We start from the raw sequence: 23,928 nt of genomic DNA, 5'->3' as shown, positions 1-23,928 counted from the left end.
AAGAGACGCGACCTGTTATGGCCACCACTACTTCCGGGTTTCGGCAGTCTGGTCCAGATCCTCCGCTCCTCCTCAGCTCAACACACACATCCATTGTACACAAACGGGCAGGCGGCTCACGCATACACACGCACTCACACACATGCAGACGCATACACGCGCACAGCATCGATCGTGGCTCCTTTAAGAAAGCCTAAGCCAGAATTATCACCCCACCTCCTCTTGATCTCCTCTAGACGCTTTTGCATAAGAAAATCAAGCCGGGAGCCGAGAGTGATCAAAGAAAACGAGGGGAGAGCTGCTTCATTTTTTAACTGTGATTGTGACCATTAACATTTAGGTGGTGCCGATCCCGTGGAGACGCACGTCGGACCATCATTCATCCGGTACTTTTGACAAGCCCTCGCGTTTTGACTGACAGGCGGAGTGGCAAAAAGCCATGAGAGTCGCCAGTTTTGTTTGAGGGGCTTTTTTATTTTCATCCTGGTTTTGGAAAAGGAGCCCGGTGCTGCCTGCCCGAGGATAGCCGAGGACCTATTTGCCGCGCCTGGGCTAAACTTGCACAGAAAGCGGGAGCTGGCTTCATCGTTCCGTGGAAAAAAAAGAAAAGGCAAACGGGATTTTGGCTGAAACATCTTCTCATTTATTTGGATTTTCTTTCTTTATTTCGTCTCCACCCTGGCCGCAGAGGGGATTTACCTAAAGTGAAAGGACGACCAGGGAGTGAGGAGGGTTATGGCGCAACGGGTACGTAGGGCAATCCCCCCTAAAAAAGTTTCTCCAAGTCTGCTGCGCTTGAATGCTATGCTGCGCTGTAACGTGGCTTAATGACACACATACCCACACGGACACACATTCGCGGCGAAAGTTTCTGTCGTCTTCCTGACACACGGAGAGACGGTTTCATGTTTGGCGTGTTTTTGGCCCGGTATTACGCACGGTCGCTCTCGTTTGTCCCACAAACCGGCCCACTGAGAGACACTGGGAGCGTGATCATATCTCACATCGGCTGTGTTTTTTAGATTAGTTATGACAGGCCAGTTACTGGAAGCAAAATGGGGGAGGGCATGGAGGCAAAACAAATCTCTACTTTTCTCTGTTGACTGCTCCATCAAGCTTACTTATCGAGTATTTACGATCAAAATAAAAAATTCCGTCGGTTGTTCGTCAATCGACGGCACGTCGTAGAATGCGTTTAAAATTGCAAAAAATTAAGCCTCGAGCAAGTAAGGCACTTTTTCCCTAATAACGAGGTGATGACAAACGCTCTGATTCGCACAATCCAGGGACTTCTTTAAAGCAGCAGCTGAATCTTCACACGGATAATAAACAGCGTAAAAGCGGGGATGTTAGGGACACTGGACACATTTAGCTGCAGAATTTGGCACTGGGGCTACACCACGCTGGGGTTTGCACCTCTTTGCCTTTAGGGTCGACATGCTCAGCCTTAAGTGATAATGCATTTTACTCTTCCACCGGCACTTGTTTGTCACGTCTAAAAGAACGTCATTAATATTTCAAGCATATTTTCTTGTATATAAAAAAAGCAAACCTCAAATAAGTTGCTCATTTCGACCTTTATCAGACCAGAAGCAACATTTCTGAGTAGTTACAAACCAAAAACGTAAAGGCTGGGTGGTAATTCACTCAAAAGCGACGCATGAAAAAAGTTTGAATATTCAGTTTCGGTTAACAACATATGAAAAACACAGCACGCGACTTGTGTTGTGTTTTTTAGTTTTGTTTGCACTAATCATAGCGTGCTTGATAAGTAAGAACATGCTGCACAGTTATGAGCCTTTAAAATGAGAAACGCCGCAATTAACAACTTTAAGACTTTTGTTGTTGTACACGGTGACAACACAGGACTCCGGGTTTATGGTGTTAAAGCCCAACAACCGCCTGGTTAATGGCGATAATAATAACCGAGCCGTGTTGCTACAGTTTTTGTACTCCCAGTAATTTCGAACATATTGAATAATTCATATGTGTTTTTCCTCCGGGCTTCAAGGGTCACTGGGAATGAGTCGAGAACAAAAACTAGCTTGCACTTCAGAATTATCAGTGCAGTTTTCTTACTGGAGACGACTCAGTTTTAGACTCAAGTCTTTAAAACTTTCCCTGATTATAAAATCAAAAACACAGACGTGAATTTGTCTCGCTTTTGCCTTACATTTCTTTTTTTCTCCCCTCCTCAATTTTTAAGAACATTTATTTTTAAAAGGGCAGCTAAGCGTAAGTGTATCTGAAAATTTTGGATTTTTTTTTTTAAAAACACGTTCTTAATTTTGTAAAATTAATTAAATTATTTCTCCAGCTTGGCCGAACTTTTTCTTAGAAGAAAAAACAACAACACTACAAGTGTCACTTCTCCTGCTACTCACTTTTACACCTCGCTGTTTTTACACTAAAGTTTTAATCAGTCTAATATAGTCTTGTACATCTATATTCACTGTTGACCCGGGTGTTTGTTGTGTGCAGTACGAAGACTTGCCCCACTACGGGATGGACGGTGTGGGCATCCCGACCACCATGTACGGAGACCCGCACGGCGCCCGGTCCATGCAGGCGGTTCACCTCAACCACGGTCCCCAGATGCACACTCACCAGTACCCGCACACCGCCCACACCAACACCATGCCTCCTAGTATGGGCTCCTCCGTTAACGACGCTCTCAAGAGAGATAAAGACGCTATATACGGGTAGGTGCACGCCTTCGTTCCGTGGGGAAACTCACTCTGTGGCGGGCAGGCGTGTATCCAGGCCTGGAGGGGCCAGCTGGGGTGGGCAAGTGGGTGCAAAATCAGCCTCGTACTAAAGAAAACACAGGCTCGATGCCAGGGACAGCAATCTGTCCCGGCGAAGAGTTTAAGACACACTGGAACCCAAACTGATGCAGAGGCGCTGGGGAGGAGAGAGGCTTAGCGGGCTTCTCCTGTTCTTTTATTTTTTTGGCATAATTTGGAGTGTTGTACTTTTCAGTCCAGTCATGTCTGTTGCGTGTTTCTATTGGGTGAAAGATATAGCAATATTTTTTGTACTTGGAAGACTCGCCAATCTCCCGTTGTTCACATTATTTTTTGACTTTAATATTTCTGAAACAAGCTCACCTATACGCAGAGCCCTTTTTCCACCTCCAAGTTTTCCCGCTTATATTTCATTTAAAGCTTTGCCGTTTATTATAAGTAAAAAAAGTACAAATAAAAATACATTCTGCTTTTTAACATTTTGAATTAATTGTATTAATTTGCAAAGCTTCAGCAAATTAAAAAATGTTTAAAGAAAATCATTTATTAATTTACGTGAGTTTATTAAAATCTAAGAAGAGCGTTTTCAGGCCAGTTGCAGTTTTACCACCTTTTGCCACAGTGGCACAACTTCAGGTAGCGCGTTCACCTCTGCATTACCAGGCTGCACATATTTATTCTAAGGACTTGAACAATAAATAATAAATGTGTGCACATTTAACCGTCGAGTTTTTTTTTCTTTCTTTTTCTTTGCCAAACAAACACACGCCTGTGATGCAAACGGAGACCTGTGCAAGAAATTGTTTGACAGGCTCTAAAGCTTTTATGCTATTAGGCGCGCCTAGATTTAATCACAAAAGTCTGTCCGCTGTTTGAAGCCTTTCTCCGAGCCTCTGCATAATATAATAGCATGGGCTGCAGCAGCAGCAGTCCCCATGGGTGAGTTGTTGAAGAGTACCATGGCTGGCTAAATCTAGCCTGGAGTAGTCTTGACCCCGGCGCTGTTCTCTCTGGTGACATTTGCTATTGTGTGTGTTCCCAGGCACCCCCTGTTCCCCTTGCTTGCACTGATTTTTGAGAAATGTGAATTAGCGACTTGCACCCCCAGAGAGCCCGGGGTGGCGGGAGGAGACGTTTGTTCATCGGAATCTTTCAATGAAGACATAGCAGTGTTTGCAAAACAGGTCAGGAAACTTTGACTCTTCTTAATCTGCATGCTGGAGCAGCGTGAGCTCTCACCTGACAGTCCGAAATGTGCAATTCTGGCTTTTGTGCTTACACTTAATTCTGCACTGAAATGAATTAAAGAGACATCTACCATTCAAATTAACGCAATTTTTACAATGTTCTAATTTCATATTGTGCACTGTCTTTGCGAAGAAGTAACAAGTGTTCCGTTTAATGCGTGTATGTGAATTTAATATTACATTATATGTTAAAAATATCCGTGTGACGTTTTATATTCATATATTTTATAAAGAAATGTTTTGGGTTTTAGATTCGGGCAGAAAAACCTTTATTTTCATCGAATCCAGAATTGGATAATCTGGTAAGCTCTATATTTTATTATTGCACAAATGACATTTTCTGCATTTTCATACTGCATTTTTGAATATACCAGCTGTTGTTTGGATGTGGCGGGCTTTTCATCTGTGTCAGGCAGCCACGTGGTGCTGAAAAGTTAAAGCAGGATTGCAGCTGATGTTCCCTTTTTTTGGGCTGTTTGATATCATGATGGCCCCCGGTTGTATCTGCAGATGAAGGGCTGCTGTCAGACAGCTGTCACACACCTTTGAACCCTGCCTGGAAACTTATTCTATTCAGTCTTTCCACTTTGTTCAGTTTGATACTTTAAATGTAATGTTAGAGTAACGCTTCCCCTCGACTAGTTGGTGACTAATAGATCTCTGACTCTGAGGCTTATTGCAGCTTCAGTCTGTACTGTACGCCTGCTCTCCATATTGCAATAACATCCAAGTTTAATATCAGTTCCACATAAAATCCATTCATATGAATATTTTCCTCATCTACAGTTACTTGTATTGAGAAAAACGCGTCTGTTTAATATCAAGAGATGTGAACAGCTCATTTTTTATTGTTATTTTAATTTTTCAGATGATTCAAGCCATTCAAGTTTTACGATTTCATCTTCTGGAGCTGGAGAAGGTAATATTCTCTCGCCATTTCTGTCCAGTGTGCCACTTCAGACCTATGGGCTGTATTTGCATAAATGTATTTTTGCTAGTCGGTTATAATTAGCGTCAAAATCAATCATGGGGCCATTTCTCTTCCGCGTTTAATCACGACGCAAGCTGTTACAACTGGAACAGATATCTCTGTGCCCAGTCTCTCCCATGTTTTAATGAAGTTTAATGCTGGCAGAAATTGCGTGCAAGGTGAAACATATAGGCGAATTTTGCGGGTTTTTAAAAATGATTCTTTGTGGAGGGCAAAAGGCCCCAGGCAGCCATCTGTGGATAGAGGCAGTAGTGGGTGTAAAACTCTGATTTGTCTTCGTTTCAGATGGACTGCGATAGCCTCTAAAGTCAACTTTAGCCTAAACTTTGACATTCTCAAACATAATCAAAGCTGTTAAAAAGTTTCCGTTTTTAAACTTAATCTCCGTGCATGCACTTCTTTGCCCACAGATCTTGCTTCTCTACGGAAAGCTATATATTCTGGACATATAAACTCAGTAGCCTAAATAAAGTTTGAAGTAGTATTTTTTGCGCATGCGTTTGCCCTTTTTCTGTTTGTTTGTTTCTCAAGCAGTCGGATGCGTCACATTGGCAGTGATAATATAATAAGTTGATGAAATTAAACAGTTTACCTTAAATGTCAGTCAAGCGGGTCACCCTCCTCTAATGGCCACTACCCAGGGCACTGATGATGAATTTAACACGGGTGTTGAGTGCGTTGTAGCCTCAGAGCCCTCTTGTCACTGTCAATTTTCGACGATATCTCTATTTTGAGAGGAGAAAAAAAATGAAGTTGACTATTCCACTCAGGACAGTCCACTGCCACACAAGGCGCGGGAACCTTATCCTGAATCCAAAGTGATCTTTCAGGTTTTACAGACGAAAGAAAATCAACAATTTGTAAGTTAATATAAATCCGTAAACATAAGTTTAAAAAAAGTTTAATGATTTGTCAGAAAACAACGATTGATTTCCAGTGATAAGTTATCACTTCGTATATAACGTTTAAATACAGATTCACAAATGTAATTTTTAGCTGTGTCAAAGTGCACAAAAAGTCTTCGGGGCACTTTTGCGCGTCGAATCGGTGTCGTGGTTGCGCATGGCACTGTCGTGTAGTTTGGGTGAGTGTGTAACACCTCTGCCTTCTTTCTCCCTTTAGGTGCACGAGCTGTGTGATAATTTCTGTCACCGGTACATCAGCTGCTTGAAAGGCAAGATGCCCATCGACTTGGTCATAGACGACAGGGAGGGCGGTTCCAAATCAGACAGCGAGGAAATCACGAGATCGGTGGCTCTTGATCAGGTACATCTTTCCATCTGCGCGCGTGTGTGTGCGCGCGCGCGTGTGTGTTCTCCCTGCTGGCCATTTAGCTATTCTGGGTCACTACTGTGCTGCGCTGCTATTTGCATATGATTAAAGACGGTTTCCATTCCATCCATCGGAATGAAAAAAGAAAAGAAAAATCGGAATAATGTTGCTATTATTGGCCCATTAAGACTTGAACCCGGAACCGACCTGGGAAGATTAGCTTGAAAAAGCATCGCCATAAACTTGACCTGTTCCATGTCGATTTTAATTTAGTTCCTCTCTCCATTTCTCCCGCTCTTCTCTCTTTCTCTTTTTGAACCTAAAACCTTATCAGCTCCTCTCTGTTTTGCAGCCCAGAAGAGAGCAGCAGCAGCATGGGCTGCACACTGTGGTTTAGATGCCTTGGTTTCTCCACTGTAGCTAGAGTTCACGGTTCATTTCGCGTCTTGTCAGTATTTTTCCTTAGACATGAGTGCACACTGCTTATCGAGACCCCTCCTCTCCCCCTCTTTTGTTTCGCTCAGAGCGCACAGATTCAGCGCCAATAAGACGGTTTATTTTCGAAAGCTATAGAAGCAGGGGGCATTAAAGGTAGATTAAGAAGTGTTTCCTTTTGTGCAGATATCAGAGATAACCACAGCCTTCATTATGTGCTTCACTGACTGTTTGCACTCCGGGGACATTGTAGTGTGCGCACAGGCATGACCCTAATGGTCCTTACACTGCCGTTAAATAATGATAACAGCAACCGATCATTATAACTATGCAAATCTGGACTTGCGGCCATTAATAGCTCACGCCCTTTATGCAGGAAAGCGAGCTGCATGCACGTTTCGATAAGTTATACCAGAGTTTTAAGAAATTACTTCGGAGTGTGGCGGCAATAACCTATAGACAGCACGGGGGAGGGGGAATCAAGTGTCCAAATTAAAGGGATTAGTTGGATAGTCCGACATAAAAAGTAATGAAGCGATTAGGCTAAATAATTTAAATCCGCGGACTTCCATATGGTTGAGTGGCTGGTCTGAGAAGAGAGAGAGACAGCCACAGGCTTTTATGTTCTGTGCTGAATGGGAGGACTGGGAGCCGATTGGGGCCCAACTGGGAAGAGCCTCACTCTGCTGCGCATGCACTCCTCCATCCCTGGCCCTTATGTCTGATTATGGAAATGAGAAAGATCACCCAGAAGATAATACTTCATTTAATCCAGGAACAGAATTAAATAACACAGACAGCACTTGTGCTTTTAAGTGTCTCTTTAAACAGCCTGTTGTATTCTCTCAGGGATTCAGTTGTCAAATTTTTTTATAGATAGGTCAGAACATGGAATGAAGCCTTATGGTATATAGATATTGAAATAGTGTGTTAAAACCCTTGGGATTCTAGGTATATGAAGAAAATGATGTTGTGCTTGCGGCACTGATGCAGATCTTTAATTGACTGTAAGATGAAGACGTGGCCTATTTTAATATAATGATGGTTGCCTACATATAGCCAATTCAGGCCAAAACCATACAAGCTTATGTTTACGCTGACAGAATCGTATAAATGACCTACAGGCACAGTTTGTATTAAAACACAGAGCAAACTTTTTTGACAGATTTGTAATACTGAGGGATGGGCTGATGTTCTGGTAGGATGGCCTAATGTGGAGACTGTCCACAAGAGCAGTCTGTGTGTAAATGAGCATATCCAAACAGGCAGAGGGTGCATGCCTCTCACCGCTGAATACTTACATTGTCAATCCAATGGCACTGCACTTCATGACTTACTTGTGGCAGAATATATATATTTTTTAAATTTTTATGGGCTATTTTTGTGTGGCATCTTATCTGCAGTTGTTAGGCGGTGACATCCTTAACGAATTTGCATTGTGTGTGCATTATCTCTTTCCATATGTATTTTTAATATATGCCCTCGGGCATAAAGTTGAAGTGGACTGGAAAAAAATGCTGAGAATTTGCACAAAAGAACAATGTTAACAAGATGGAGAAAGCAGGCTCATTTATTCATAAACCAATTTATTCCAGTGAGGCGACTGTAGCAGAGGAAAAAAATGTCAGAGGAAAAAACTACTTTGAATTTATTAAACTCAACAATTCAACAACGCTGACTTTCTTGCTGCATTATGTACCCTTGCGTCATAACAGTGATTTTTCGGAATATTCTTTACATGTCTTTACATTTTTTTTTCCTTTTTTTGTTTTCGGGCCTGCCTATGTGAGGAAATATGAAAGGACACTGAGCGCCTCTTTCAAAAGAAAGCCGAGCATAGCTGAGAGGTGAAAAAGTCAGAGGCTCTGCACTGGCTTGTGAATGCAGCCCAGCCAGTTTGGGCATACCCTCCTATGTTTGTGTGTGTCTTTCGGCGTGGGTGTGTGTGCGCGCACAAGCTCTGTGCATGCATCTGTCTGCAAGTGTATGCATATATGTGTGTGTATTTGTGCGTGTGCTGCTGTGTGCGTGTGTGTGTGTGTGTGTGTGTGTGTGTGTGTGTTCAGACTGGCTTGATAAATGCAGCACCCCCCTCAGGTGCTATGTGAGTGGAGTGACTGGTTAGCACCAGTTGGACTTTCTTAACTCTTTCCTTGCCGGTCTCTGGAGAGCTTTCCACCACATTCACGTTGATTTCCTTCCTTTGAGCTGCATGTTTTTGCCCCATTAGATCTACTTTGAGCTAATCAGTATGCAGACATAAAAAACACAAGAAGTTAATTTTGTGAAGGCCTTTAATGTGATCGCAAATATTGCCGCGTCTGTCTCAATCTTCTTCTTGCTGTGAAAATATGGCAAGAGTTACTCTGCTGATTGTGTCCCTATTTGCCTGGTGCACACGTTCACCTCAGTCTAAAGAAGTGGGGAGGTATTTCCACGCTGCTGTACGTCATTTACACATTTGCCTTTAATTGCACAGAGCGTATGGGGAGGGGTGCAGCAATTTGCTAATGAACTCTGAGGGCCCAGGCTCTCTGCTGTAGAGGAGAACAGTACTAATAGTGATGAGGACTCACTACAAATCTCAAGAGCTCCTCTACTTGATTGAGCTATGCAGGCTGAAGTGGGACTGGAAATAATTGAAATTTCCTTTTAAAAATATTTACTGCCTGACTTTTTCTTTGATTATGAATGCTGAGTCTTTTCCTGAGAAGTTGAAATAATGTGAAAATAAGGTGAAATTGGCTGCAATCTGAAATAGCATCTACAGTAGGGACCCGTTGCTGTCGTGCTTCTATCCTGCACAATCTTTTCTAAACAAACCCGGCTTGTTTGAGCTTTGTGTTGTGGTCACTGTGTAAGAATTTGCTCCTGATAGCGCTATCGCGGTATCTTTTTCCCAACAATTGGCACTGTTATGCCATACAAGTACGGGTTTCCAGGTCAGTGAGACCCAGCAGTGTTGGTTTAGGTAACTCTGGCGGTCAAAAAGTGACCCCTGCTCCCTCCCCACTCCTAGCTCAATGGAAACCATGACTGCCAGGGTCAGCCACTATTTTCCTAATCAGTACACCGCTATCGCTAATCTATCCGCTTCTCGTTGAAGTATGGATCGAGTTTCACCCGACTTAACAGGCGCACACACTCGCTCTGTTTTTTTCATCCCCCTCTCTCTCCTACAGTGGCACACTGCTGTTCTTAATACAAACTTTTGAATCATTGTAGTGATTGTTGGTAATAGCAGCTTTTGTAGTTGAATAGAAGAGAGGTTTGACCCCCACTCACCCTTCTCTCCTCTACTCCCCCTTTGCCTAAACTCCCCCTTTTCTTCCATTCGGTAGTGAATGCAGGGCGGCTGTTGGGGATTCAACAAGTGATACAAAGAGGTGACCACGTGACTTGTGTGTTTCTTAGCCTCTTTATAATTGTGGTGGAATAGCAAGTAGGGGTGATTATGATTGAGCAACTCGAGACTGAAGTAACTTCAAAGAACTAGAATGTCAGGAGCCTCTCTCATGCCTTCATAATTTTTTTGTCACACATCTAAAGTGCTCATGTTTTGTTTTTTTATTTTGGTGTTATGGCCTTTTTTTGTTAAAGTTGATTTATGAGTTGTTTTTAAAACTAGTGCTTAGCGCAGCCTCACTGTGTCACAGACACCCTATGATAGTCAGAATTTCCCAGTTACAAATAAAGTTTTTGGTTTGTGTCTGCTGTTACTTATGATGGGCGGCCATGTCTGTCCCTGAGGCCTGCTGTGGTTTCTTTGGCTAAGTAAACAATAACCTGGCTTAACACATGTGTACTTAGCTAATGGAAAGTTCCTCTCCCCCTTAACCCCCTGCAAGCCTCTGACAATGGCCACCATCACAAACAACCCGTCTCCAAGGAATCCACCGAGAACATCCCAGCGCAGTGGCTCCAAGTCAGGCTAGGCTAACGAAGAAACCACAGCAAAACGTGCCGTTAACTAATAATGCCCACCTTTCCATTGCTTTGTTTGGGGTTCGATGGCGTGGAGAGGGGAAAGCACTTGAGCTAATGTTTTTGTTTGGATTTCAGCTCATAGAGGGTAACCAGGGAGTCTATAGTAAGAGCTGCGGTAGAAGAGGCCACAGAGGAAGGGAAATCAGTTTGTCAGTTTCCACGAGTGTCATCTAAATGGACTTTGAAAGCTCTGGTAATTATCTTAAACATGTAATTATCTTTGGTTGTCTCTATGAGGTTAACCCACCGGTTTTAAAAAGCCGTTTGAAGAGTACCTGACGGCTATTGAGTGTAGCATACTTTACTTACTCAAGAGACCAAATCCAGTTTTCTCCCTCACCCCCTTTAGCAATTATAAGGTTATTTCTTCTTTCTTTGTCTATTGTGAAGAGTTAGGGAGGAAGGGGGAGTGTTGAACAGAATGGGAGGGAGTGAGGGGTCTTTTCTCTCTCTACACCCCCCCCCCCCTTTTTTTTTTTTCCACACGCATACCATTATCAGCCCCTCTTTTCATTTTGGAAGCACTAATATTGCAACAAGGGGAGGAGAGGGGTGGAGAGAGCACAGAAAACCGAAGTAGTCGGGCAAGCACTTGCCTGGCAGGTTATCAGAGAGGCAGATCCTGCTTTATCTAGTTACAGTGAAAAGCAAAGTAAACAAGAGTTTACAATAGCTGGCCTTTCAGCCCCTTTCACTTACAGCTTTCCCACCAGCATTCAGCTGAGTGGCAGAATGTGTCTGGAGTTATTGCATGCCATCTTGCTGCTGCAACATATGGCATTCTCGCCAGTTTCAACTTGAGAAAGCAGTGCTGTTGCAAAGGTCAAAAATGGTGTTAAAGAAAACTACCACAGAGAGTAGATGCACCAAAGAATTCTGGGGGATGGAGTAGCTCAACTGTCATCTTTGATTCAGATGTACCACCAGTGAAGAGTGTATGTGTGGGGGGTTATTTGGATATTTATGTCTGTGCCTGTAAGTATGCACATATGATTATTTCCGCACGCTCACTGGCACAGAGTGAAAAGTAAATATCCATATCATCACAAAAGATATTTCAGAGTGAAGAAAGGGAGAAGCGTAGGTGGGGGGGCAAAGCACAACAACCTTAACCATTTTCTTTATTATTGCAAATGAATTGGCAAGGCAACATTTCTTGCATGAGTGCTTGTATGATATGGGGCCTGGCACAGCCAGAAAGGGAAGCCCCTCTTGCATCTAAGACGCGGCACAATGAGAATGCATTGGATTGGAATGCCTCACCGATCATAGCGGAATCAGAATTTCCAGCAAGGAAAATCTTTTCATGGCGAATTAGGGTGGTGTAGGGAAGAAAAATGGTAATGAAAAAAAAGGTATGCATGGCTCAAAAACAGGGTTCCCACAGCTTGGCGCCACCGTTTTAAGAACTTTACCTAAAGATAGGCAGAATAGAATGTGGAAAATTGAATTTACTAAACAATTAAGCAGTGAATTAATGTGCATCCTGCACAGGAGACGGCGGGTAAAGGGAAGTTAGAGAGAGGGGAACGGAGAGGTAGTGAGAGACTATGGCGGCTCATTAAGGGACAGAATAAATCAAGTGTGCTGCTATGTGTGCAGAAGGACAAGTCTCTCCTTCTCTCCACTACCTCAAGCTTTCTATTTATGCATCTATTCATCTTGAAAATTTACATACCCCATATTTTGAAGGTGAAGATCTTTATTGTGTGCCGTAGTCTTGCTGGCACAGGGTGTGCATTGTTTTGTTTCCCTGTGTCTTGCGGTCAAGGTGTGTGCTTTTGTTAAATAGAGGCTGTGGGTATGGCGGCGATGCGATGTGTTTGTATAAGGTAGATGAAAAGCGTGTTTGTGAGTGTGTGTGTGTGTGTGTGTGTGTGTGTGTGTGTGTGTGCACAAACCAAGTGATCAAAAAAATGTACTTGTGACTGGGTGTGTGTGCAAATTTACTGCATGACCTGTGCGCACTGCTACGAGTGTTTGTTGGTCGTGTGGTTTCAGCCGTGTGTGCATTAATTGCGTGTTAGATCAGTGCTAGGCCTTTTCCATCCAAGCGCGGCCTGCGATTATAAATAAACTCCTCATCCCCGCGGAGATGCCACCAGGTCCTGTCTCAGCCCCGCCCCGTTTCCCGTGGGGCCTCAGTGGCCACCTCCCAGCAGGCAAAGCGCTCTTTTGTTCAATTACAGCTAATGCAGTAGTTTGCCATTTCCCCCTCCACTTTCTAATTATATTTTCAAATGGAATTTGTTATAGAATTAAAACAAAAAGAACATGGGGGGGAAAAATATCCTTTTAGCAAGCTGAGGCTCTTGGGTTTTTAATACTTGCCGTTCGACATCCCTGGGGTACTGTACTATTCTTTTTCATTGCGCTCTGAATAAACAAGTTCTGCTCATATTTTAAATGCTTCACTTTTGAAAAAATTGGCAAAAGCCAGAGTTAACTTTTTGCTCGCTGAGCATGTGGTCTGGATTACCTCACTTCTGATGTTCTCTGGAGTTAACTTGGTCATGCACGGGTGTTTCATTTTTCAATGTTCCACGGTCAGCAAAAAAGAATTTGTAAGAGGTGGAGAAGGGATCCTTTTGGTATCTTATCCCTGTTAAAATCAGCGTTTATCTAACCAGTCGCCATCCTAGTCATGCCTTTGTGCAGTGACTCCCCTCTTTATTGCAAAGCCTCAAAGCCTAATTTGGAAAACAACAATTATATTGTCCATGTAAGCACTGGAATATAATTTCATAGCCCAGGAACATCAAAAGAGCTCTAACAGACCCCAAATGTGTTGAATTTGCTGACTTTTCTTTTCTTTTCTGTTATTCTATTCCTTCTATATTTTGTTTAAAACAAACCTGAGTCATGAATTAGTGTCTGCCTTTTTATAATGCTAAACTCAACTCGAAACCCTCTTGCTGCGGCAGAGCCAATTGTAGTATCCCAATTGAAACCAGTTGTTCCCCAGTGTGCTCCTCTCGTCTCCTTCCTTGCTTCCTCCGTGTGGGTTTCTATCAGTCATTTCGTCGCAAAGCCCTAAAAGCGTGATGCAAACACCACATTGCCCCTTGATATCTCCTTCATTTGATTTCACCGAGCAAAGATAGGCTCATGCGGGCGGTAGAGGAGGCTCGATAAGTGTTTGTCTGCGTGTGTTTTGTTTGTTGCGTTGTTTTTTTGTGATAGCAAACTGTGTGTGATAACACATTAGATTCCATTTCCTTCTATTCTGAAGTCTCTTTCTCTCCTGTCCTCAACGCTAATGTTGCTTTTCAGAGGCACTCAGAGATAAGAAGTAACATCTGGTTTAGTTTCAATAGTACGCAGCAGCTTTGTATGGGGCAGGGTGAGATTTCTATGTGTTTTCTTTGCAGGCTGTATGCACAGTATATGTCTGTTTGTAAGCATCGAACCTGTATATATGGGAGAAAACTTGACTCCTCTATTTTTTTTGTCTGCCTGCATCTGTGGACACTATTTTGTGTGTGTGCGCGTGTGTGTGTGTCTTTGGTTTTTACTCCTTTCTGGGCCATTAGCTCTCTACCATCCAGTGTGCAGCTGACACTCATCTGGCCTAAGACACACACACACAAATAACTATATATAAATAAAACCCTGTCTCCTGAGTCTCTCTGTCTAGTCAGCTGCTTGTGTTTTGATGACACAAACTAGTAAGAGTAAAATGAATCTCAGTCTGCTGTCAGTCAAGTTTATCTATTTAAAAAAACCCTTATAGAAAAAGGAATGCATTTTTATACTTCTGCGATGCTTAGACTTTTTCATTTCTTTAAAATCAGCCTTAGTTTGGTTTGTCATGCAATATTTTTGTTTCTTTTCTTTTTTTTGCTCAACTGTGGGAAAACTTTAGCTTATTTGATTATGTCTCAGTCTTGGCTCTGCTGCCTCAGATGAAGTTTAATTCAACATTAGTGGGACTGGTCATCCATTTTTTTCCCCCCTTTCCCTTTTGGACAAAAGAGAGGAATTATACTTATGTAGCAATACTTTGAGTTATTTACCTCGTGCTCTCTCTCCCTCCTTCTCCACTCTGCTCGGATGACATCACTCCCTGGCGCTTGCTGAAGCCTATCTTAAGTTGTAGCTGTTTTGTATTTTCATCTGCTAGTGGTTTGAGCCAAATGGAGGCAGCCGCAGATTGCATGCCTCAGAAAGCTGGGAACTAATACAACATGTTCACTTTCTATTTGTCTGAGCTTTTCTCTTTATCAAGCCCCAATAATCCTTATTCCATAAGACTGTTGCAGGGCCTCACACACACTGGATGACTGGGCTGAGAGTTGGCAGAGATTGATTTCATTTGAGTTTGACTGGCTCTCTTGGACGTAATGGACACTACATGTAGACCAGAGTTTTCAAAAGACGATAATGAAATTTGGTTAAAAATCACAATAACACTTAAGTCAGTGAAAGTTGAGCATTAGATTAGCTGATTAACCATTTCGATTTTGTCTCTTTTTCTCAGACGTCCTGGAACAGAGATCATGACGACACGGCGTCCACGCGCTCTGGAGGCACGCCGGGACCATCCAGCGGGGGACACACATCACACAGTGGTGACAACAGCAGCGAACAAGGTAAGAGATCATGTGACAGAGGACAGGGGCACCGTTTCTGTGTTGACCAAGATGCAGAGTATATTATACGACATCCATCAGAGAAAACTTTATTATGTGTGAGGACAAAGTGAGAGAGGCCGATTCAGAGTATTTGGAGAGGGAATTGGTTTTTGCAACAGAACTCACAGAGGGGTCAGAGGTCACGGTCAAGTATGTGAAAGCTCTTCTGGGATCTGGTAGGGACTTTTCATTTTGCATAGGAACACATAAGCAGTGTAGACCTATTTTGGTAGATAGTCTTTACCTGAGTGCAGCAACTTTTTGTTTTTGTTTTACGCTCCTTTCTTTGGGAATTCATGCACTTGAAACTGTTTAGATCCTCAACAGAGAGTGTAAAATCCCCCACATCAATAACTTGTTAAAATAACTTATACTATGAAGCTTGAGACCTTTATTAGAGGTTGCTTATATTTACAACAGTCTTTGCATTCATGCCGCTTCTATTCTGAACTAATCTGGAAGAATATTGCATGTAAAACATTCAGTCTGATCATAATTTAATCCTATTTTTTTGTTGTTATGGTGCATACACTTCCAATACATACTCTCCCTTCCACTGGACAAATCTGCCAGAGTTTGATGTCTACATGCAATCAGAAAATATGCGTGTGCCTCTGAGTGTGTTAAAGAGGCAGTGAGAGAGAGGCAGCAGTGGGAAAATGGTGGTGGTGGGGAGGCGCTGCAAACAAACTGTAGTCAAAAAAGCAACTTCATATATTATTGAAGGCGATGTCAAGGCGAGCAGTTTGCAGGGTTGCCAGTGCCAGGAGGCAGAGCCTGGGTGGGAGCAGAGAGCGCCGCCATGCCTTCCACTCCAACGAGCAGCCATTTATATAGTCAACACACACACACACACACACACACACACACACTCTGTCTCTCTTTGTCTCAGTCTGTCTCACACTTGGTCTCGTTGTCTCTCCTTTTTTTTTTCCGCACACATTTTCTGTCTTGTATACTATATGTGCTTGACTCTCCCTTTTCAGTAATGCCCAGGACTGAGAGGTCAGACAAGAGTTGAGATAAAATTGAAATAATATGGAGGAGGAGACCAAACTGATAAAATAAGAGTGAATTACAGTAAAACAGGGGAAGACAAAGAGATATTGTGGAAATGTGTGTGCACTCTGCCTGTGATGAGTAATGGTCTGGGGCAACCAGGCGAGATCTGATTGGTCGCTCTAATGAGTGTGCTCTGTGCAGAGTTTGGGCTCCTGCTTCTGTGACCTTTGCCCTCTATTGACCAAACTGACACTTCATTTTTCACATCTTTCCAATTATAGACCCACTCCTTATGTCTGCCCACCTCCTCCGACTCTCTCGCATCACCCTCCATCTCTTCATATCTCTGTTTCCCCAACTCCTTTGCTGAGCTGTTGCAGATTTTTGTTTGTTATTAAAGTAATTACAGAGTATAATTCAGGGTGTTGTGTGTGTGTGTGTGTGTGTGTGTGTGTGTGTGTGTGTATGTGTATGTGCTTCAGCAAAATGAATGAGGTGCTTTGATTGGTCCAAGTGTTGCAAGATGGCAGCTAAACATATGTGTATGAGGGCATCAAACATGTTTGCTAATGTTTTATTTACTCTATTTAACCAGGATGTGCAATAAGACACATCAAACTGTGTAAAACTCCATCAAAGTTTGGTGGAAAGGCTCTTGGAAAAAGTGGAGGCTGTTGCAGCATGTGATTCTAGTTTTAGCCCATTGGCCTTTCAAAAATGGAAACTTCTTCCCTCAGACAAAAACTCCAGAGGTTGATGGTGCAAAGTGCTATTATGATATATAGTTTTTGAAGTAAAGTGATGTTGCACCGCCATGTGAATAAATGCATGTAAAATTGCATAGCTAATTCCCTTCTAATTGGAAAGACCTATGACTGTGCCAATGTTTCTAATGTGTTTAGTTGGTTTTTGGTTTTATTTTCCTTGTTACAACTTGTCAGACTTGTTTTTGCTTGTTTGAAGGGAAAGCACTCCTATATGTCCTTTCAGGAATACTTATTGATGGTTTGAGATCTGAGGCACAATCAAGTTCTACTGTTTAGTTGGAGAACTCGTAGGGATGGTAATGTGTCCGCATTCATTTGGACATGTTGTGCATTTTTGCTTAATTTGTATTTTTTAAATCCAGGTAACGTTTAACCAGCTCTTATAATATCTTTTCAAAGCTGACAACTATCCTGCTATGTGCCCGTATATGTAAGTCCACATGTATGTAGCACACACACAGTGGTGAGCATTAGGATGCAGTGACAACAGTAAATACTGGAGGACATCTTGGACCAGTTTCAGGTTTATATGGGTTAAGAGCTATCAGTGCCACGTCATATTGGCTCTGGCAAATTCTGTGTCAGTCACTTGGTAATCCCAGTAAGCTGGTTATTTATCTGTTTGGCACTTTACTCACTCTCTCTCCCCAACAGCTTCACCCCCCCTCTCTCTTTCATCTCAACATCCTCCCTCTCTTCTCCAGTTTTCCCTTGTCTCCCACCTACTCTCCTGTCTCTCTTTCATTTTACTGTCAGTCGGTTTCTCTCTCCCTCCTTGTGTATCCTTGTGTTTTTCTCTCTCTCCTCCCTCTTTTTTCTTCCTTGCCTCCCACTCGCTCTAAAACACCACCTTTGTTTATCCTTCTTCTTTCCCGTTCTCTCACCTCTCTTTGTTCCTTTTGCGCTCTAATTCTTCCCCATCATCCCCTCTTACATTTTTCACAGCTCTGTTTTCCCTCTATGTTGTACATTTTGCCATGCTTTTTGCTTATCTTTTCTTCTGTTGCTATTTCTTTCTCCACGAATAATACAATTTTTCAGATTTTTACACTCATTTATTCTGTCTGCCCCATTTCTCAATTTTCACTTTATTTCCTCTTCTTTCTGCACCTTTCTTTAACCTTTTTCTTCCTTTTCTCTTTGATCACTTCTTTGTGTTTCTGTTATTTCTGATCCCTTTCCTTTACCTTTTCCTCCTTTCTACCTTTTACAGATTGCTTTCTCACTGACCTTTCTCTCTCATGTCTCTTTCTTCCCCACTGCCTGTAGAGCTGCACAGCTAATGGCCATCTTTCTCTTCTTTGCTCATTCCCTCCATTTTCATTTCATCTATCCTTCAACTCACCTCCTCTACTCCAGTTCTTCCAAGTACATCAATCCATGTCCTCACACTTTCTATACCTCCTTTAGCACTCAATCTTTGTATAATTCCTTGTCTCTGGTCTTCTTATCGTCTACCCCACGTTCATCTCTTCTTAATCCTCCGCCTATAGTGGAGCAAAAGAGCGATGCTGTCTGGTTGAGGGCCTTTAACTAGTGAACTCTCCTCTCTCTTCTTTTTCTGAGGCTATTCCTGTGACAAACACATGCTTCATTCTTTCCTCTTTTCTTAAGGGTTCACTGGCCACTGGTATAAAAATTTCTCTCTATCAGGAAGTGTACTCGCATTCCCAGATCCAACAGTGTAAGGCTCATGAGAAGGGATTTGCATTATATAAAGTTGGTGTTCACCATGTGAATCTTGTTGAATTCATTTGTGGGAAAAAATTTTTTCAAGGCAAATTAAATGATAATTATATAATGTACTTTTAATAATAAGCTAGTTAATAATAACTCTTAAACCAGCAGATGTTTTGCAGTACTCTCAGTGCCACAGTGACAATGTGAAAAAAACAACCCTTTTTTATTTTTGCGTGTGGTGACAATGCTCACATGCTGCGTTCTTAGTTATGGTGTTTATGCTTTGACCACAATGCCGATGGTATTTTTTAGCACTAAATTCCATTGGCAGTTTTAAAAAAAAAAAAATGGAGGGAGGATCACATTTGCTTCACATATGTCATTAAAATCAGTCCTGGGTGTCTCCTTTCTCCCTAAAGAGCAGACAAAGAAGAAAGCCTCTTATTTTTCTCCTCCCTTTCTCTGGGATGTCTTTGTAAACATCCAGCAAGCATCGACAAGTAGAGTCGGAGAGCGACCCTGTAGTTAATTAGTCCCGCTCTATTAGCCCAGCTGTTTGCTCGCTAGTTCCTACCAACAGGCTCCTTTGTTTAATACCCAGAAGCCCTCTGGAGAAGCTTTTCTGCAGCCTTGGATCTTCCTTTTCTGTGAAAAGTATAATGCTCGAAGGGCAGAGGAAAACCTAGCAGATCATATATGCCTGCGATGGAGGGGTGTCCCTCATGGACATGAGCGGGCCTTCTCATTTTCTCCCAGTATAAAATACTCCTCTTTGCCTGTGTGAATTTGTGAGGACACCCCTTGGCTTCTCCGAGGGTCTGGCGTGCAAAGGAAACAGAATAACATTCAGGCACTGAATTGGGCAGCTGCAGCGATGTGGTATGTGAGTTCAGCAGAGGAGCGGAGCAAAGTGTTTGCTCTGTTTTTGAAAGCTACAGGGTTTCCTTCTCTGCTTGTCAGAAACATCCAGGGAGTGAGGCGATGACTGGTGATATTAGATATGTATCACCAATTACCCAGACCGTTTGTAAAGAGTACAGTGTGCCGCGCCAAGACAAATAGCTCCCTGTAAGGCTATGTGTTGGTGTCTGCATGCATTTCAAGTGTCTGAGTAGTCGTCTGAGATTTCGGCATGTTGTGTGATGCCTAGCTTTTTTTTTTTTTTTTTTTTCAATTGGCTTGTATATTTGGAATAATTTAATTTATGCTCATATTTTTCTGTGTAACTAACCGAAAGTCTGTAAAACCAAGTCTAAAATGTTTTCATAGTCCAATAAACCAGTTCATCTATTTCGCACACGCTGATGTTTAAACTAATGTTTCTAGTTTTCACTTTAAAATTCCTGTATGCTTATTGTACATTATGATTAGATGTCATCTTTGTGAAGTCTGCGAGCACTAATGAAGGCAACATTTGCCCAGTCCCAGCTGGGTTTAGCCTGGTGAAGGATGTGGCATTTGGCCTACCACTTCTTGAGGATGTGGCTCTAAAAACATTTGGATAGTCAACTTTGCTGGTTTGATATGTATTTGAATGAATAGATCATCCTTGCATTCACTGTTAATCACTGCGTATAACCTCCAGTGGCCGCAAATTCCCATTGATCAATGTGGAATATTCCTGTTGTTGTGATCCATTCATTTATCCATTTATTCACCCTCCAATCTCTGTGCCCTCCAACAAGGTCAGGCCACACAGGAGCTGCTGCTTTCCGTTGTCTCATTGGGCAGTCTTCAGTCCTGGGGTGGGCAAACAGGGACATAGACAGAGGTGCCAGGCAATCAGCAGCCTGCTCTCCTCGTCCAATCATTCAGCTTCACGTGGCGCCCTCAAAGTCACTGATTAATTGGTCCGATTGTCCAGTAGACTGGAAGAGAGAACTCTGTGTGTCTGTGTGAAATAATCCCCTCCCCAACTTTCTTTTCTCTTCCAGGAGTTCATAAATGCACTTTTCTTTTCAATTTTTTGTTGCAATAATGAGCTAAAGACTTATAACTGAGGGAATCAGATGCACTTTAATAAATAAGTCCCGGAAGGCAGTTACAGTGTATTTACAACACAGTCGCACAGTGAAAACTTTAATAGTCAGTGCTTTTATTCATTGATGCAAAATTTGTAGATTCTTTATAACCAAGTATTAAAGAACTTATAGACATACCTTAAAAAAACTGTATTTCATTTTGTGAATGCATATATTGTCTAGACATTGTCTAGACGTTATCGAGGAAGATCCTAGGTCCGGTAATTGTCTTACTGGTGTCCAGCTTTACCGGTAATCTTTTTAAATGTGAGGCTCTGTGGGTAGATAAAAGGTTTGTGGCTCCCTTGATTAGACTGCAGTCCGTATTACTGGAGGTGTGTAAGTACAGTAGCTGGCAGACACAAACAGGATTCAGTCTTTGATATCTTCAGAGCGTGAACACAGGGAAAAGAGGAGAAGATGAAAGTGGAAGAAATAGACGGCGAGAAACAGAAACGGAGCAAAACGAGAGAGTGCGATGAGGAGGAAGGGAGAGACTCTCAGGGTGAATGCTGGGAAACCATCTTGATGCTTTGTTGTGTGAAAAAGAGGGGCAGAACAGTTACCCCTGATTAGTGTGTTAAATGATGCCGAGTGCTGTTTGGGAGTCTATTGAGAAAAATACGCCACTGCTAGCAAATAAAATCTTCAGTCAGTCCAGAGGTGAAAAAGTTTTGGCCGTGCCATCTTAAGCTTGGTCTTTGTCCCTTAGGGGGTCAAAGTAAAGTGTGCAAGCATGTGCTAACGCGCCCAAAAGAGTTTCATATCTACAGGGTCACATGAGCTTAAAGTTTCTGTTTAATAACATTAATGTATGAAAGACTTATATAAAGGGTAATTGCATCGCAGAACACAATGGGGAAACATCCTTCAACAACTGAGTGTTGCTGGTAGCTATGTTTATTCAGTCTAAACTGGATTACTGCATCATAAACATTATTATCTGTGGTTACCTGGGAAAAGGGATGTTTGGCCTCTTGGTGTTCAATCACAACCTTCCTCTCTCAGATTCACAGAGATCTTTACAGCCTCGCTCTATCTCAGCGGCTGATGCGTCGGCCAACATGTTATGACTCGCCTTGCAGAAAATGATAGCCCTTGATGGCTTTTTATTGCCTCATAGGCAATAAGAAAACTCGGAGTGGCCGGAGTTTTCCCCCCCTCAAAAAGAGGAAATTGTATCAGGTTCCCACAGTGAGAGGCCAGTTTGCTTTTAGGATTAGGGCTGGTGTCACACAGCCGCTGAGTTTGTGAGGAAGCAAGGGTCTGAGGTATAGGTAAACAAAGTCGTCTCCTCCCCTCTGCATCGTTTCACACGTGAAATGATCATCTACTTTGTCAGTCAGCTTCGCTATCTTTGTTTTATTGGCACAAATGTGTCTTGTGTATAATAAAGTAATAGTTATAAAACCTTTTTGATAAGACGTCAAAACCTTTTTGACTCCTTGACTCTGGGAATTCTGTGCTGTGTGTTGCTGAGTGTGGGTTTCATATTTGTACATATTGATATTTTTTTTTCTACCACTGCTTCTGTCTTATTTAATGGAGACTTAACTTAAAGAAACGTTTTTCTTTTGCATTCGCTCTGCCTGAATCTCAGCCTGTCTGTCGGTTACATATGACCATGTTTGCATGACCAAAGAAATGCAAAGTCTAGAAGCCATCGCACAAATACATATTCATAAGTGACTTGCATGCACACCAACTAGCTTCTCTTTCCCTTCACTCCATTGGCTGTTATGTGCCTTCACTCAGTCTTAGTGCTAGTTCAGGATGTGTTCTGCTTAAGTCTTTAAAATGACATGAGACAAAAAGTGCTCACTTAATGCATTGCTTTTGATTATTTTAAAGTTGCCTGTGTTGCATTTTATCTCTCTCATTTCACAGACAAATGCACTTAGGTCAGATCATGTAGTTTGCTGTCGTTTCATGAGAGAAAAGGGTTCTACTTCATTTGTTCCACAGAGGGAGTGCAAGCGGGAGGGAAATGTATCTTTAGCTCCCATGTTATAATTGTGGCACACTAATGATGTAGACACATTCTCACTGTCTGTTTACAGGAAACGCTCTTCTTTAATTTGTGACTGGCGTGAATGCCAAATGCTTATATCTAATTACTGGTATTTGCTAAAAGATACTATTTACTCACCCCTCTTTGCCTTGTATGTGTCTCTTGTGTGTCAGGGTGGGGAGATTATGATAAGAAAAGTTAAATATATAAAAGAGGAAGGATATTTTTCTGTGGGTAGGAAATTAAATTCATATAAGAGAGAGATTTTTCACACATGCCTCAAGTTTTCAGACTTAAATAGTTTTGAATCAGCACCCATAAATCCAAGATTTTGTTTGAAAAGTGTCAATTGAGAACTCCTTTTGGGTTTATTTTTTGCAAAGCACCATAATTTGCACAATTGTAGTATCACTGTTCCTTAAAAAAGATGCCACTTTGGTTAAATTGCTATCTTTCTTTCCTCTCGCTATCTGTCTATATATAGAAAATGTATATATATATATATCCCCTTTCATGTTTGATTTGCAAACCTAAACCAGTGGAAATGTGGCAATGCACTTGTCATGCAAATGAATGGGGGGGGGAAGTTAAAGCATGCTCATGCACGTGTGTCTGTGTGTTTCTGTGCATGTGTAGGGGAAACTAGTAAATCCAAATGGTGACAGAATGTCTTTACGTTGTGCATTCCTTACAGTTTTCTGTTTTCAGTTCAGATCAAAATTGCATTAAATCATACAGAGACCCACAAACACAGCAGATTCAGGACCAAACGCACACCAACAAGCTCTTAGGAGCAAGAGCATGCCTCGGTTCTTAATCGTGGTTCACAGAGAGTCTGACAGTAAAATCACAGCAACTCATCGCTTATGTGTCACAACACATTATATCTGGCCCAGAAAACGACCTTAAACTCTCTCTGCTTCTGTCTTTGCATTCCTCTCACTGCTAACTCTTTCTCCCTCCTCTTCCTACTCCTCCCACACCTCTTCTTCACTTGAAAAAGAGCTGAGCTCAGGGCCCAGGAGGCCTCTGATCAGATAGACGTTAACTTTTCAGGGAAACCCTGATAGCAGACTGGAAGACCACAAAATTTAGTCATCTCTGCCAGTAGACGCCAGGAGTCAATAGCCAACT

At 42.2% G+C, this 23,928-nt stretch overlaps 1 protein-coding gene across 1 annotated transcript in view; it reads left to right on the top strand.

Moving 5' to 3' along the window:
• Positions 1 to 107: 107 nt before the first annotated feature.
• meis1b (Meis homeobox 1 b) overlaps positions 108 to 23,928 on the top strand; it is a 77,656-nt gene continuing 53,835 nt past the window's right edge. Inside the window, exons 1-7 of the mRNA XM_031745600.2 lie at positions 108 to 747; positions 2,482 to 2,702; positions 3,790 to 3,931; positions 4,246 to 4,296; positions 4,863 to 4,913; positions 6,108 to 6,251; positions 15,160 to 15,271. Of these exons, the coding sequence (XP_031601460.1) occupies positions 736 to 747; positions 2,482 to 2,702; positions 3,790 to 3,931; positions 4,246 to 4,296; positions 4,863 to 4,913; positions 6,108 to 6,251; positions 15,160 to 15,271 (733 nt within the window). The 5' untranslated portion in view covers positions 108 to 735. The remainder of the gene's footprint in view (positions 748 to 2,481; positions 2,703 to 3,789; positions 3,932 to 4,245; positions 4,297 to 4,862; positions 4,914 to 6,107; positions 6,252 to 15,159; positions 15,272 to 23,928) is intronic.

This window comes from Oreochromis aureus, linkage group 13, assembly GCF_013358895.1.
Source record: "Oreochromis aureus strain Israel breed Guangdong linkage group 13, ZZ_aureus, whole genome shotgun sequence".
In the NCBI taxonomy this organism is placed as follows: domain Eukaryota; kingdom Metazoa; phylum Chordata; class Actinopteri; order Cichliformes; family Cichlidae; genus Oreochromis; species Oreochromis aureus.
This window is presented reverse-complemented; position numbering and strand designations above follow the sequence as displayed.